At 35.6% G+C, this 17,483-nt stretch overlaps 1 protein-coding gene across 1 annotated transcript in view; it reads left to right on the top strand.

Annotated features, from left to right (window-relative positions):
• The window catches only part of THSD7A (thrombospondin type 1 domain containing 7A), a 206,866-nt gene that overhangs the window by 120,226 nt on the left and 69,157 nt on the right, over positions 1 to 17,483 (top strand). The window contains exon 8 of the mRNA XM_056335125.1: positions 11,130 to 11,321. Coding sequence (XP_056191100.1) covers positions 11,130 to 11,321 — 192 coding nt within the window. The remainder of the gene's footprint in view (positions 1 to 11,129; positions 11,322 to 17,483) is intronic.

Raw genomic sequence — 17,483 nt, forward strand, 5'->3', positions numbered from 1 at the left:
GATTGGCAAAAGTTCATGAGAATGTCCAGTTGATCTTGGGATCAGCTATATCTTTTTAAGGTGAGTTGGTGCTTTTGCCAAGTGTTCTCAGAAATATACTGTGAATTTTCAAGTGATCTCATCCTCCAGATTCGCACTGTGTCTTCTTGTTTCCTCTATAGCTCTGTCAGCACTTTTCCCCGCCTTTCTCCATTCTGCTTAAAGTGGCCTATTGGTCTGACATATTGATCCCACTTGGTCCGATGACTAATATTGATTTTATTCTCAATGGGACCGTAGCCTGTCATCAAACTTACTTTTTTCTTTCATATCAAGAAGACATTTGATTGGCTTATTTGACACTAGAAAGCAACTGCGCTTGGTTATGATCAATACACTTGTATTCTCTGTTCTTTATCGTTCTCAGTAAGACTACATTAGCAAATGAACCGTGAAATGCTTCAACTACCTGTCAAGCAGTAGGAAAATCTTGCTGCTGCTGTTAGGCAATGTGTAGGTACTCTGCTGGGCTCCTTATTAGAAATATTGGACTACTATCCCTTGTGGTACAAGTCTACTATGGTATAAAATTAAAGTATAGCAGACTTTTGGCTAAAGGTATATCATGTTGCAGTTTTTGTTTTCTTTGTGTTGTCTGCATGGAGAGACTTAGGAAAGTTGATTCCAATTAACCACAAAAATAGTATTAGTTAAACTATATTAAAGATATATGTGAATCCTTGTATTCAGAATTAAGTTGGCCTTAATTCTATTTATTAAGAATTTTCTATTTCATTCTGGATAAGGATAGCAATGCAAAATGTTAATACAGTTTAACTAATCTCTTGCAAAGTCTCATTTTATTTAATTTGGATTAATTCTTCTGTATGCCTATTTAGATCAGCCCTTTTCAGCGATGCTCATTTTATCACTAATAGTTCCGATACAGCCTCTTCATGCTGCTGGATATTCAGTGGTATCAGCAGTGAAAATTCAAAGAAGGTGTCATCTGCAAGAAGAGTTTTCCATTAGTCTTTGATGCATAATACAAAATATGCACTCAGTAACTTACAGGGTTGTGTTAGAGATAAAAAGGCGGTGTTACTTTTTAAGCCATAGTTAGTGGTGTAAGATGCCCTCAGTGTGCCTCAGTATGTATAGTGAAGGAACTGGCCTCATATATATTTATATATATATATATATATATATATATGGGTTTTTTATTATTATTTATTTTAATTGGGAGTTTCACAGGTAGCCAAGTGGTTGATGTATGCTTGGGGGAACTGATACTGTGACTTCCATCACCATCACCACATACAAAATTATGTAAAAAATATGTGGATAATTGGAAAAGCTTTTTCCATATTTTCTGGGTGAAATGTGTGTAATTTAGTTTTTCAACCTGAGTAAATCTTGCAAAGAATAGTGAAAAATAAGAGATAAGATTAAGGAATAAGAGGTTAAGATTGAAAGTGTATACCATAAAATGTTCTTGTCAAGATGACAAAGAGAGCAGAATAGTTTCTTCCATTCATTCTCATTAAGTAATGAGTTCAAGCATAACTAAGAAGTTTGTACTTTAACAAAAAATGCAAGTTTTGGTTGTTGTTTTTTTTCCCCAGCCAAATACCTCAGGTTACTGTATATTTCTGAGTTGACATAACTATGGAATAATATTTTGTCATACTGTTGTTTAATCTGGCCAGATGACACTGAATTTTACGTCTTAAAAATACTTTTTTTGATGAAGAAATACTATTAATTTCCCTGGTTTTATTTCCCTCTGTCAAATTTAGACTGTATCTACATGACTGTAATCCTGATAGATGACTCTAATATAAATGGAATTACATATGTTCTATTACCAGACATGAAAATGGGATTACTTGAAGCATTAATATTGTATCTGAAAGTGTGAGTTCATTATTTTTCAGCAGTTACATACGAAGAACATTCAAAGATGCTTCCCATCTGTAGTAATTCCAGCAGGAAATATACGTGTTTAAAATATTTTTTTAATTTTTGTTTCAGAGTTGTACCTTTACTGCTGTCATTATTTCAAAGTAAGGAGTGTAATTTCAGGTTTGATTATTAATGTAACTGTTTTGTATACGGTGCAGAGCTTTACCTTTACTTGATGCCTTAAGGAATACTAAACTGGTTTTCTTAGCAGTAACTCAATTTTCTTGAAATTTGCATGATTGAACCTTTGGCTGAGTTTAAGGACAGGGAAAAGCTTTGGAACCGGAACTGCCTTACCTCTGTAGCAGAATGCCTTTCCCATCTTTCAGCTTTCTTATAAACCACTCGCAGCGGGTTACCTGCTTCTGCATTCTTTCTACATAGCTGCTAATACGCTGTCTTGTAGGGAGGGTGGGCAAATGCATGCTACTCTTTAAGCTGCAGCTGAGGTGTACTAGCAGCATTTGCTGGTTTGGTTACAGAGAAGCAGAAGTGTTCAGGTACTATTGTTGGAATTAGGATTCTGCATGAATGTGGGAGTTCTTGAAGCCACTGTCTTCCCTCTCATCAAAATTTCTTTTCCCATAAGGTGAACCCATTACAAAAATTGCACATAGTCATCAACATGAAATTATTGTTTTTTCTTGCTAAGGAATAGAAAATCTTAAAAAATCATGTTTTTAACTTAAGTGTGTTGGCATGCTATTATCTTTGATTTGAGAAACACTGGATATGATGGGTTTCTAAGCTCCAGCTATTTTCCTGTTGTATAGTATTAGTTCCTGCTATTATCAGTCATTTTTCATTGCACATTTGCTTAACAAAAAAGCCAAACCCACATTTTGAAATATAGGATTATATTTTAAAAGGTATTAATATCTTCCAGGATTTGCACATGAAAGGGGAGTAGTCAGTGGCTTTTCCTGTGTGTCACTGGTTTGTGTAAGCAGTCATGTTAAACTTATAAATAAGATGGAGGTATATGTGCTTGTGCTAGCAAGTTTCTCATTTAAAAAAAATGAATCCATCCATGTTTATGAGATTCATGATGTTTGAGTAAGTGGCCAAAGTATCATGTTTATAATTTTTCTTCTAGTCAGGAATAGATTATATAATACTACATTGAAACCAAAACCACAGTAAATTTTCACATACAAATCACCAAATCAAATAGTTTACAATCCTACAGTGTTTTCACATTATTAAACTATTAGACCAACTTTCATTTTTGCATAATGAACAGATGTAAGAAACTAGTGTATTTGTCTTCATTGAAATTAGTGTCATTTCTACTTAGGCTTCTTGGAAGAAAATGACTTCAGGAATATTAACTATCAACTAATTAAGACATACTTAATTAAATGCAAATGCTACTTAGAAAAAGCAATTGAGAGAAAGGCATGTGATAAGGGAATTAGCAACTGATTTAACCAGTTAGGCACCTAAGCAATAGAAATGAATGCAGAAACTTCACTTGGTAAGAATAATACAAGAGAAAAATGCACCATCTTCTCACATTTTTTGTTGAAAATCTTCAGAGTCAATGAAGTAGGATATATTGAGAATATAAATTATAGTTTAATGTTGCTCTATGTTCAATAATTAGAGAGGTTAAAATTATTTAAAATATTGAAAATTTATCAGTCTGTCTCATACAGAGAGACTTTTTGACATCTGGTCATTCAAGAACCAAAACAGTTACATAAATATATTAATAATACATTTTTAATACATATTTTATATATATACACACACACACAAAATACATTTATATATGGGATATTTATAAACATAAATATATTAATATATTTATAAAGAAATATACATACATAAAATAATTACATACAAGATAACATAGTATTGGTACTGTTTTGAAGGACACTGCCATTTTACTAGTATTAAAGCTTACATTGACAGACTTTATCTTTGGAGCGGATATGAATAAACACCATCAAGATGTTGTGAAGGCTACTGGGATTAATAAAACATCTAAAGTTTCCTAATGTCTATCAAAGTATGTATTATATACATGTATTGAACTGATTCAAGAACAAAAATTGATCTCTCAAATTCAGTTGCATGTGCTATGTTTTTTCTGCTAAATACTCCTGAGATTGTTGGGCTAAACAAGATGTAAGTGATGAATTGCATATAAATATTATTTTTCCTCTTTCTGTGGCTTATTTGATTAGGTTTTCAGAGATTAACTTCTAAATTCTCCCTATTGAAAAATCTGGGTCAGCCTTCCACAGCTGTGTATTCATTTTAATTAGAGGCATATGCTAAGAAAAAGCTTTCTTCAGAAAGATCCTCTTGTATAAGAAAAAAAGCCACAACCAAACAATAAACCAAATAGAATTGCCCCAAAAAATTCAGTCAAGGTATAAGACTGAATTTCCACTCAGCAGTTCTGATAGTCAGAGTAAGATAAGGACATTTGAGGAAGACAGATCCAAGTACCTGATTATGCAAAAGGGTAGAAATGGAATGAAAGTATTATGGGTCCCCGCTTCTTCTTATGCATACTTCACAACATAGTTCTCTACCTTATCTGATCATTGTAAAAATAAAAATCCACACTACTGCTGCAGCACCATGGTTTAGAAGGAAAAGTTAATTTGCTGTGACTGTTCATGCTAGGCAGGCAGGATTTTTCCTTTTGTGATGAACTTTGGGCACTGGTAATTGCTTAGTGATCTGAAAGAAATGCAATAGTATTAAAAATGAAAATGATAAAGTTAGTTTATCCTGGTGATTGATTACTGTCTGCTTATTTGCAGATATAAGATGTCTTAGCATCTAAAAAATGTATGGGTTTTGATAATTTAATAGCTCTCTGTAATGTGAAGAATTTCCCATTTTGTATTACATTAATCAGTCAATGTGTAGACAAGGTTATTGCTAATGGAAGTCTAGTATAGAAATTCAAATTTGGAGAAGTTTATAAGTTTTCTCTTATTTCAGGTGTTTTCTTGAAGTTTATTTTATTTCATTTAGAATAGTGACAGTTAAATTCATTAATGTTTTTTTCTATACTATTACAGTCTAGTCATGATGTTCTTGTAACTTTGAAACAATTAGATCTTTGACTGATATTTTCTTGCTTGTATTCTGCCCTGAATTATAGTCATAACAGACATTTAGCCAATTCACAATTGTAAGAATATGTAAAAAAAAAAAAAATTAGTTTTCCCCTATTCTAGTCAAACTATCTTTGTTTATCTACAGGAATAATGCAAAAATTGTCAAATTGTAACATGTACAATTTTTTAGTGGAGAAGCATGTGCTTTACTAACTTTGGGTATGGAGAGTCATTAAAGTTAGTTCCATATGAAAAACAGGACAGAGCACGTACCACAGATATGGTTTTACTAAGTTGTGAATATGGATAAGCGTATTTTGTTCTTGATGGGCAGAGTCCACACAGCAGCTTCTGCTCCTCTGCCAGTCTGAGGAGGTCATTCAACACGTTTGAAGATTGACGAGGGAGTCAGTGTAAGGACACATATAGATGCTCCTGTGGGAGGAATTCGTATGGGGAAACTGCATGGGAGTTCAAGGCAAATAACAGTGTCATTGGCCATTTCAGCCTTTACAACCCATACAGGAGGCAGTGCAACGCTTTCCTGTTAATTATTTTTCTACACAGGGCAGGAAGGAAACAGTAAATGGCATCCAGCGCAGCTCACAGATTTTAACATTGTGCAAACTGACTGTGTTTTCTTCCTGCAGCCTCTATGCTTTGAGGCATTACTGAAGGCAGTTTAATAACAAGGCCGCCTTTACCTACAAATACAGAGTACCTTAAAAATTGAGCTCTGGGGTGCCTTACCAAGTATTTCAGGTGCCCACCAGTTTTCCAGTGGATGACACATCATGTGCCTCCTTTTCAGCTTCACTGGCAGGAAAAGAAAGCTGGTAAGAGAGGCATCAGCTGAGAAAGTGGTGCCGATAACTGATATAGTAACTTACATACAACACAGTATATACCCTGGTATGTGTACCAATTATATCTAGATCATGCAGTGTTCTGAACTGTCAGGCTTTTCCATCCTTTTGTATTTTTACATCTTTATTTCAAATGTGCCATTTTAAGACCACTTGAATGATGCTTCATAGTTTCTTGTGGTCTGTTGTACTTAAAACCAGACTATCATATGTGGCTACTAGGAGCCACAAAAAAATATTGGCTTAACTGAACCATTTTTATTTTTTTTTCCTTAGAGTTGCAGATATACTAGTAGATTTGAACACATTCAACTAAGCAATAGAGAGTCTGAAGTCTGTAGTTGTAGCATTTGGGCTCAGTTGCTATTATTACTTCTGTGAAATTTAAAATATAACTGCAAGATTTGTTTTCCCACTGTGATAGTCCTGTCCTTTACTGATTACACAGACATTTAAACAATGTTAATGTTCAAAGCACTCTCTTGAGTTGATCCCATTGATTGTGATTTTATTGTCAAATTTTTACTTAGTTTATATCAGGTTATAATTCAGCCTTTCAGAGACTACAGCTGGTTTCCAGGTACAGGACTGAGACCAAGTTCGTTGCCTTATTGTGTATGACTCCAGCAGCATTTTTATTTTATGATGACTTTTTTTCAGTTGTTCTCTATGCCTTAGTGAATTTCACAGTGATTTTATTGTTCAGTTTAAGGCTTTTTTTAAAAAAAAAAAATTGCCCTCTGTTAAGTATTTGCCTTTCCATTTGCTACAGGTCAGAATTTGACAGCAATTTTTTACTGTGCACTGAAGCATGCATCATATTAAAAGATGCACAATAAGCAGAGGGTTTCCTTACCATGTCTCTTGAGCGATACTCTGGGAATGCTTTCCATTGGAAAGATCTTAAAGCATTTTACAAGAAAGTTAAATATCAGACACATTTTACAGATGAGTAAACAAAACCACAAAGGAGTGACATGATTCAACTGTATTAAACACAGAATGTAGATCTTCTGCAGTCTAGCCCAACCTTTAACATCTAGACCAAATTTTCATGGATACCATATCTGCTTTGTGAATGTAATAAAAACAAGAATGGCGATATGAATACAGTCTGACACTAAATAGTTAACCAGTTCCTCCTAAATGCTACTCACAAGCTTTCTTTCTAATCTGTAAATAATCTACCTATTCAGTAGGAGATTTGTGGGTTCTTATTATGTTTGGGGATTTTTTGTTGTTCTTTCTTTTTTCTAAGCAGTTACATAGTTCAGTATTTCAATACTGTTTGTGGTGTGTGCAACCATACTAGAGGGTCTTCACACAAAGGAGGTGACCACAAGGAGGTTTGAATGTAGTGACTCTGCTGATTATTAGCTGGTTCCAGCGTAACAGTTCAAGGAAGGGATTTGAGTTTGAAAGGCTCTCTCCTTGGCACTCTTCGCTGACAATACAAATCAGTAAAAAAATCCCAGCAAAGGTTTAAACCGTTTTTGACATTTAAAATTCTTGAAAACTAGACCCTTTTTTGCCTCATGCCATTTCTACATGCAGTCACTCCCTTTAGTGCAATTTGGAGACTTTAGCCTAAAATATGCATCTGTTGCATAAGAGAGAAATATCGTCCAACTACTTAGACACTGTTTCTGAATATCGACTACTGCTAGATTCCAGATATTAATGAACAGATCGACTAATAAATGGTGAAGAGTTTTCTTGATGGAGATGTCACATTCTGTTTTCATCTTTCTGCTGTTTACTTTTTTGTCATTCTGTTGCTTACAGCATAAGTAACTCAGGGCAGGGGCCTTTCAGTCATGTTTCTGGAGTTCTGTCTTCAACATAAATGTATACCTATAAAGTTCAAATAAAATCATAGAATCATAGAATGGTTTAGGTTGAAAGGGACCTTAAAAATAATCTAGTTCCAGTATCTAGACCAGCAACTAGGTTGCTCAAAGCTGCATCCAGCCTGGCCTTAAACACTTCCAGGGATGGGGCATCCACAACTCCTTTGATAACTTGTTCCAGCGCCTCACCACCCTCGCAGTAAAGAAGTTCTTCCTAATACCTAATCTACATCTACCCTGTTTCAGTGCAAAGCCATTACCCCTTGTCCTATCACCACATGCCCTTGTAAAACGTTCCTCTCCAGCTTTCTTGTAGTCCCCTTCAGGTACTGGAAGGCTCCTAGGTCTCCCCGGACCTTCTTCTCCAGGCTGAATAAGCCCAGCTCCCTCAGCCTCACCAGACTGGTGCTCCAGCTCTGTGATTATCTTTGTGGCCCTCCTCTGGACTCACTCCAACAAGTTGTCAGACTATATGTGACAAACTTTTTCAAATGGGACTTTTTCTAAGTAGCTTTAGTCTTTACATTGGCATTGTTCCCAGCCTATGGTTGAGTGGTTCCTGGTAGCTGACTACACTATGCACTTTAAAGAGGAAGGCAACAAAGGTCAAGTTGTTCATAAAACCATTAGTGAAATGTCAGAAACAATTTAGTTTACATAAAATATTTCCCTGAAGATAAGAAGTATCCATTATAAAACATTCCTTCCAACTACATTTCTATGCTTTTGAATTCATCAGATAAGAATTGGACAGTTGACAAAAGCTAAGTGCTAATATGGAAGCTACATATTTCTAGAATATTTTCTCTGGAAAAGCAAAGAATAAGAGGGCTTTGATTTTGGGAAAGAGTGAAGGCGCTTTTTTTTTTGTTGTTGTTTTAAATATAAACAGACTGAAACTAATTTAACACAATTTTTCATTGTGACCCAAAATTTAGCTTCAGTTTCAAGTTAATACTGCTTCAGTTGGCAGGCAATAAATAAGCTTGCTACAGTATTATGTTTACATTATGACATATTTTATTGTAATTTCTTGCAAAGCCTGAAAGCCACCTATAAGTTTACCTCATTGAGTCTTACCTGGCAATGGACTAATTTGAGAGTAAGGTTCACCCCTTTGTTAGCTTTTTTTCTATTCTTTGGAAAAGAAGTTTGCAGTCTGCTCCCCTGTCTTGTCCTTCAACCCAAACATGCTGTTCTGACGAAGCAGGCAGGAATCCCTCCTGAATTGGTGTCAGGGTGTGATGACCTGTGATACAAGAGAAGGAGCAATTGATGCAAAAATTGAGTCCAGTGAGGGAAGAAGAACTTGATGTGGGAGACCTATGAGGCCTTTGGCAAAGCTCAGATTTGTATTTTTAATATAGGGAAATAAAGCTGTCGAGACTGACTTGATCTCAAAGGTCTTTATAATTCAGATAACTATGACTACTTCAGGCTATTTTAAAAGCATGAGCTGCAGGACTTCACCTGGTTTGCAGAGCCAAGGAAGATTGATGTTTGCAGTTCTTTTGTGCCTAAAGATTCTGTATGAATAAAATATTTGACACTGGTTAAAAGGTTGTAATATTGGATGGATGGCCCTCATCTTTTCCTCTTTTATAAATTATTTTGTTGTTAATAGTTCTGGGACTCATGTCTCTAGTACTAAAGAAAGCCCTATTTTGAGGAACTCAGTTTATTAGAGATTCTTATTTGAAAGGTTGTAAGACTCTAAACCTTGATTGATGAAATATAGTTTCTGCTTAGATTAGTTTGATTAATTTTATTATTATTAAGCAATAACAGGCTAATTTGAGACTTGGGTGAGGCAGTGTTTATAGATCTTTGGCTTCATGTACACAATGCATATTTCTCACTGAATTAGCTCTTCAGAATCCAGGTGGTAGTTATTAACACTGGCTGATGTCTTTATCATTACATTTTAGAGTATTTAATAATTATTTCTAACAAACGTGTTTTTTTATTGAAGGCTTACGTTCATTGCAGATCCTGATGAGACACTATTTTGTTGACATTGGCTATTAAAACAAAAGGGTTGACATGATGGATCGTAGCAAGTGCAATGCTATAGACATTCCTGTTCAGTCTCATCAAGATCACATATGCTTCAATAACGTTTCGATAGATGAATCATAATTCAACAGAAGCTTTTATGCCCTAGTACAGCAAGGATCATATAGCACAAAAGGCATTCAGATGCTTTGAAAAGTTATGCTTCTCAGAAAATTTAAAAAAAAAAGTTTCATGTTTACAAATGAACTTGCTCTTTCTGTGCCTTGATTGTACATGACTAACAGGGCCTCAGAAGCCCAGCATGCTCTTAGATGCAACTGTTTCACAGTTTCTTGTAACCAGCATTACTTTCTCTGCTAGTCCTCAGATCCTGGTGCTTTTCATTGCAAGCATGTTCTGTAATTGGTTTGTATGATAACAAGGCTATAACTCTAAAACAGTGAATCCCAATCTTTCTCCTTCATTTTTTCCATCATCTGCTTCAAAGTGAAGATTTATCCTGAGGCTTTTGTCACTGTCAGTGAGACTTAATGACCTCAGTATATGTGGTTATTCTTTCATTCCTCACTTAATGGATATTAACTGATTTGATCAGGAAATCGTATGTTACCATACAAAACTAGCCACGTCGTGATTAGGGTGCTATTCAGATCTCCAGATACAGTTCTCCCACAATTTCTTTACTGAAAACAAAAGGAGCCCTGCTAACTTAAACATTAGCTAGTATTTCATTAAATGGTTTATACCAGTCTGGATCTTTTTATTATAATGAAATGTGCACATTGATGTGGCAGAATACAAGTGCATAGATCTTTTTATATTTCCATGACACAAAGAGTGATGTGTTACTGGTTTGCTGTCAAATGAAGATTTTTTCTAACTCAGAAAGACATGCTGACTGCAGCTCACTACAACTCTCTTCACATAGGTGCAATTCAAAGGATGAATTGTGGGTTATAAAACTGGCTAAGCTGGAAGTTAGGATACTTTTTCCTTTCTCCCACAAATGTGGATGAAGACTCGGTGATTACTGTACACACATTTCCATGTACACAGTTTTCCATAGGTGTATTATATACTCTGTTATTTGCATTAGGATTTTCTGTGGAATCAAATATGTATTAACACAATGAAAGCCTAAAGACCACCCAGGCTGGCATTCACTCCAGCAGAATATCAAATTAAACTAGGTTTAAGCATGTTCTTCTAGAATCAAGGCAAAGGAGACAAGTTATTTTACTAGAAAATCTATTTACCTTTTTTATATACAAGAACAGAATCTAATTTATTTGTGTGCCCATCTGGTCTAGATTGCTCATTTTTAGTTAATTTAACAAATGATAGACTGCTACTGGCCTTTTCTTTCCCAGGAGAAGAGGTTGACAGACAGCTTTGTAGAGATGCTATCTACCCAATCCCGGTTGTCTGTGAAGCTCCATGCCCAAAGGACTGTGTGCTCAGCATGTGGTCTGCATGGTCCTCCTGCTCACACACCTGCTCCGGCAAGACCACAGAAGGGAAGCAGATGCGTGCCCGCTCCATTCTGGCATATGCAGGTGAAGGTAAGGTTGCATACTCTTGCAGACTCTTGTTTGTGAATTTTCAACTGTATTTGTAATGCCAAGGTAATTTCTTGATTGACAGAAACAAATCATTAGATGGAGTTCTATTTTTTAAATATTGAAATATTATTTAAATGCTTATCCTACATTTACTCATGGTAAAGAGGAGACTTTATTTTGCTTATTTCAGTCAATGTTGTGATTTTTTTGTTATTCTGCATAATGTTACTGTTTTGATTTTGAATATATGGTTTTCTATTAAAATTAAACAAGGTAAACAATTTATCCTTTGCTGGCTTCTATGAAAGATGTTTATAGAGGATTGTTAGTAACCCTGGTTTAGGTCCAGTTTTGAAGGATGTAAATGCTGAAAAGATGAGAATTGTAATGGATTCAGTTACTAACAAATGGGTTTTGTAGCTTCTTGGCTTAGGCTGGTAACTAATGTTACCATATTAACATTTTTATTCATAGTCAGAATCTGGTTTTACCCTGCAAATCCTCACTAGTGAATGATTTCCATCCATTGAAATGGTCCTTGTGCAGCATCCGCAGCAAATGCAAAGAGAAGACATAGATGGAATATGAAGAAGAAGAAAGGTTTTACACATAGGTTCATATCTATTCTTTGATGATTTTCCATGTTTCCTATAACAGATTTTGTTCTTAAGCATTGTGGTGGGTAATAGACCAAATGCATTCTATATGTATCATGGTTCTAAAATGGCCATGTCAGGTGTGCTAGGGTAAAATGCCTTCTGAAACACTGGGAGCCAGGAGGCATAGGCACCAAAGAGTTCTCAAAAACCTTTTACTCACATGTATTTCTGACAGTAAAGTCATGTGCATTCAATATAAAAGGATTATGTGCACGCTTTAGTTCTTTGAAACTGTTAAGCATTTTATTACTTCAAGTGAAGTTGACATTTAACTGAAAAGTGAAAGCTGTAAGGTATAGAAGTAGTGAAACATAATATCTGTTTTGAGAAATGAAAAAAGAAAGGGGCAGACTTCATCGTATACCAAAACACTTCTCTGTTTGCAAAAACATTTAACTTCATTGCTAAAAGTATACTGTGTATTTGACAGGATTTTGATAATTTTTTTAAAAAAATAAAATTAAAATATGTAGCATAGCAGACATATTCAAACTTTTCCCTGAAAGAGGACCTTTGCTAGAAGTGTAAGAGACAATCAGAACTATACTCATTTTAGTAGGCGATTCAAATAATAAATTACTTAGATGGATCTATGTAACAGAGAAATGCTCTTAAAATAATAAACAAAATTGGTTTTATCTTGTCCCTTTTTTTATGGTGTGTCAAATGGACTCATTTTGCGGGAAACACAGAGACACATTTTCATATGATAATTCAAATAAACATATATTCATGTGCTTCTTGCATTTCTGTGTAGGTCAAGATAATAGATTTTCAATATGCTTATGCAGTTGTACCGGAGACAGACATTTAACATCCTGGCAAGCATGCCACAGAAGTGAAATACTCCAGAAAATGGTTCCACTTTCTTAATGCTTCTTTTTAAAACGTACTCATTTTATTTTGACTTTGACACTTAACACAGCTTGGGATAATTTACAAGCCTACAGGTGCAGCAAAGCGGTTAAACAGCCTGAATTTTAGGTATGTGAATTTTATTTATGTCTGGTTTGCAATGATCAGAACCAGCAGAGAGTGATCACAAAGACTGACAGATCTCAAACCACAGAGGTGGTAGTGAAGAGATCTCTAAAATACTGCTGAGAAAGATGACTCATTACTTAGGTGTTGTAGTGCTTCAGCTTTGCTCAAACCCTGACCCCTTTACCAGGATTCTGAGGTGAGGTTATTCTGTTCTTTTTTTCCCACTGGCATCGTGGTCAGGTATCTTCAACACTATGCTCCTTTGCACTCTGTGCAAACTCCAGAGAATAAAAATATATAAATAAATAAAAGAACCTTCTCAGACTTAGTATATCATTAAAACTCTAGCTGAAAGGTCCTTTTCACCTTTGCTTATATTATATTCAAAAGGTATCAATTTAGCTTTTATCTTTTATGCTTCACTGAAATTAGACTTATTGTCATCTTTCTCCTCATACATCTCTTACGCCTTTTAGTCATTCACTGTGTGACAAATAACTGAATGACTTTTCACCTCCAGAACTGCATGACAGAGATCATCCAGCTTCCAAAAAAATAAAGCACTAATTGTGTAGTTGGTGCTTGGAGGTTGTTTTATGTTTTGGGGGCACAGAATATATTAATGCATCTGAACATCTGTATTCTGTTGGTATAAAAAAGGAAGCTCCACATGAACCTTTTTTTGGAAAACATGCAGTTTTCATTTCTATTCAGAGCTTATAAAAACGTACATTACTGTTAATGAAAACTCTGTAAACGTCACGTATAACTAAAATCCCAAGTCTCCTAAATGAAAGACCAATAACTCCATTTACAATTAAAACTGAATTCTGAAAATAGCTGTCAGTTCTGTTTCGGTGAACAGTCCCACAGGTGTTCCCTTCTGGATTTTTGAACCTTTATTTGAACTGTTGGTATGAGAGGCAGACCAGGTTAGGTAAACCATTTCATAGTAATTCCTTTATAATACAGCCATGATATGTAAGAGGTTTTATTCAGAACACAATAGGACAAATACATTGTACATAAACATATACAATTCCTATGCTATCAGGATTGGACATTAATTAATGAAAGAATGTGCAGGTCTATTGGCCAATCTATGAATAAGGCTAATCTTGGCTTCTAGGGTGACATAAGGAGTCCAGGTTTATTACTGTGAGTCCTTGATCCCATGCATCCTCCTGCTAGTCATGGAGAATTCAATCCGCAAGCTGGAGATCAAAGCACTGCAGGCATTATATACACAAAGAACCTTGCAATCCTTCACAGTATGTGAAGTGCCTAATTCTTGTTCATTGAGACACTTAAACATTAACATGCCACTGAAATTTTTGAGGGTCTGTAGATACATATAAAATAAGTTCTTTTATCTGGATTTCAGGTGGCTTCTTATCAAAGTATTGTCTGTGATGGTTCAGTTTCTCTCCTCTTTGAAATAAAAAAATACTATATTCTTTAGTTTGCTTGTTAATTTTGGCAGATAGCTGTCCATGATAGACTATATAATTTCACACTTAAGACCTTATTTTTCTTCTTACTTCCCAGCTATCTGTGCTGCTGAATTGGTTTGAAGAAACCATCAAGTCAGCATAACTGGCCCCCAGGAAACAGCCACAGTATAATCTATTTTCTTGGATGACTTAGAATAGGAATAATTCAGTAGTGTTGTAATAATTCCTTGGCGACAAGAATAGCTTCACAGGAAAAATTGAAGCTGTATGTAAATTGAAGTAGTGACAAAGTTTTCTAATGAGTTCTGGGATCTGACTGCCCCTCCAGCACCACACTGACTTTGGCTCAAGCCAGGAGCTGACCTTGGCTGTACACCCTCTCATCAGCATTTCATCATTCAGAACAACACCTCTTCCTTGTGGCCAAAGCATACGCTGCAGAGCCTCAAGCACAGTGTGGTTATGCACATCTGGGATGGGCTTATTTACATGCATTCAGTGGACAGAAGAGTCTCTTTCCTCAAGACAAAGGCTTTTTGTGGTTTGTGAGATGACTCCATGTGGAAACTGGTGTCACAATAACCAATTTTTGATATCTTTTCTGAGATCATTGTCCTCAGCTTGAAGGTTTGAAAGGTGAAGTGATTTATAATTTTGCCTGTCTGTGAGCCTGCCTGTAGTGGTAGCTCATTTGTTTCACTGTCAAACACATCTTCATGGTACAGTAAGAAACTCAGGGAAGTCACTGTCTCAAAATACAAAATGACAGCAAAGGACATAATGATGTTACCTGATACATTATATTGTTGTTCTGCATAAGTCTAGTAAAAACATCATATACAGCTCAGCCTTTCTCTGTTGAATGTAGGGTTTGTTTATTTTTGGTTTGTTTTATTTTTTTTCCTGTTTAATAGTTCTGTTCATTTTTTATTTCCTGCTTACAATAAATCTTACAAAATCAGTAGTATGCATTAAGACTACTTTACATAGTCCAATCCCTGAGACTAAAAAATGTTAAATGAGTCTCCATTTTTTAGTAAATTATAGATATGCAGATTGATTCTATATTGACTATACACTGCCATTGATTGCCACTGCCAAACCAGTGTCATACAGCATGACACTAATGTGGATATATTCCAGGTTTTATCAGTAGTAAATAACAGACACTGATTTTGGAAAAGTAAAGATTAAAAAAAAAACCACCCATAAGTCAAATGCAAAGGAGAAAATAATCTGATTTAAAAGATTAACTTAGTAAAATGAGAGTGAAGGATGATTTTGTGTGAATTTTCTCAGGGCAGGGATTCATATGCATGCAATGTCTTACTGTGACTATTGTATGTTCATAGATTAGCAAAGTATAATGCCAGAAGGACTATTTAGTGTGACATCATACATAACAGACTATTAAACGTGACTGAGTTAGTATAGAATACCAGTTGCCCATCTCATCTGGTATTCTATTAGATGGGGGCCAAAACCTCATACTTCTCATGTAGCTGCAAGATTGATTTACTGAACATATAAGGAATAGCTGGATCAAAGGAGTTTCTTCTCAACTCTAGGCAAATTATGGCTGATGTGCTTTAAAAGTTTATTCCTGTTAAAATTTCAGTGGATTTTGACTTCATAGTTACAAAAGAGGAGTTATGACTTTTTAATGTATTTACTCTTACACTTGCTTGGTTTGATTGTAATTTTTATGTTTTCCTGGCTTGACGTAACAGTCCTTGGTAGTTAAATCTGAACGCATATAATTGAGTAATTGTTTTCCCAGCAAATTGCTTATTCACCAAAGGATCAGTTTTGGGGAAGATGGGGAGATTAATGAGTTTTAATTATTTCAGCTGAAGCAGGAATACAAAGCCACTTAGATTTGGACCTGGGGAACCTGAATTTTCAGGCTAGACTTGCAAAGTGACCTGGCACCTGCCTGCGAAGGTGAGCTGGGAGAGAGGATGTTACTGTGCTTCCCGTTTTGCTCAGGAGCCCCTCAGTTCAGATTCCTGCCTGTAGAGTGGGGTCTGGGATTCAACTCTTGCCCAAGAAAGGACTTGAGAGTAGACATCTCGTCTCCTGTGGGTGCACACTAACTCCTGTCCTGTTGTGTATGATAGGACAGGTCTGCTTGGTCTGTGTAACTAGCGTGCACTAGGTGGGGAAGCGTAATATTTGCAGAACTGGGAGGCCTGCGCCAACAGGGCAGCCTTTGTTCTTATGTTAGTGGTCTGTACTGACCATGCTTCTCTTTGGGAAGTACAGCTGCCTCGAGGAGTGCCTGCCCCGTTCCTATGGCAAAGAAGAAATGAGTAACACCTCACTTATAAAAGGCACTTCAGTTGCATCTGTTTTCTCAAACTTTAAGATTATTCCAGCTGTTGTGAAATGCATAGATAAAATTAAATGCATTTGTAAAATAAATGGTATCAAAATGATTAATTAAAATAATCCTAAATGCTTTCAAAAATGTTAAGCGTTTTGAAATTGGGATGTTATCAAGACAGTATCACAAAGAAGACCTATAAAATTCAATCCTTGGATATCCTAGAGTGAGATGTCTTACCCATTACCAGCTCCAGGTCAGGCAGAAAACCAATCTAAGCGTATGACACTTCTGTTAAAGCATTCAAGGAAAATACTCTCGTATCTCTGCTATTTTATGAGTAATATGCAAGTCCCTCTGTAAAGGTAGCCTTTCAATTCCAAGTGTGCTTTGCTTAAGTATCCAAAACCAAAAAGAAATGCTTCAGCTCCAGCTGCTTTTTGGACCTTGAAATCATTACTTTTAGTACTGCCAAGCAGTTATTTACAGTCATCTGATCACGTATTATATATAATGTATTTAGTATTGTATGTCCCCTTTTCACGTATGCTGATAAAATTATGTCTATTTTTTTCTGTCATACTTGTTAATCTTTATATTCCTGTCAAACCTGTCCTCATCTGGTGAAATGGTCTTAAAGTTGATCAGCCCTGATCTTGTTACCCCTATGCAGATGATATAAAGGGCATCTCTAACTGCCAGTTTTCCAATCTCCCTTCTGCTTTTTCTGTACCTATTT

This window comes from Falco biarmicus, chromosome 4 (assembly GCF_023638135.1).
Source record: "Falco biarmicus isolate bFalBia1 chromosome 4, bFalBia1.pri, whole genome shotgun sequence".
NCBI classification, from domain to species: Eukaryota; Metazoa; Chordata; class Aves; order Falconiformes; family Falconidae; genus Falco; species Falco biarmicus.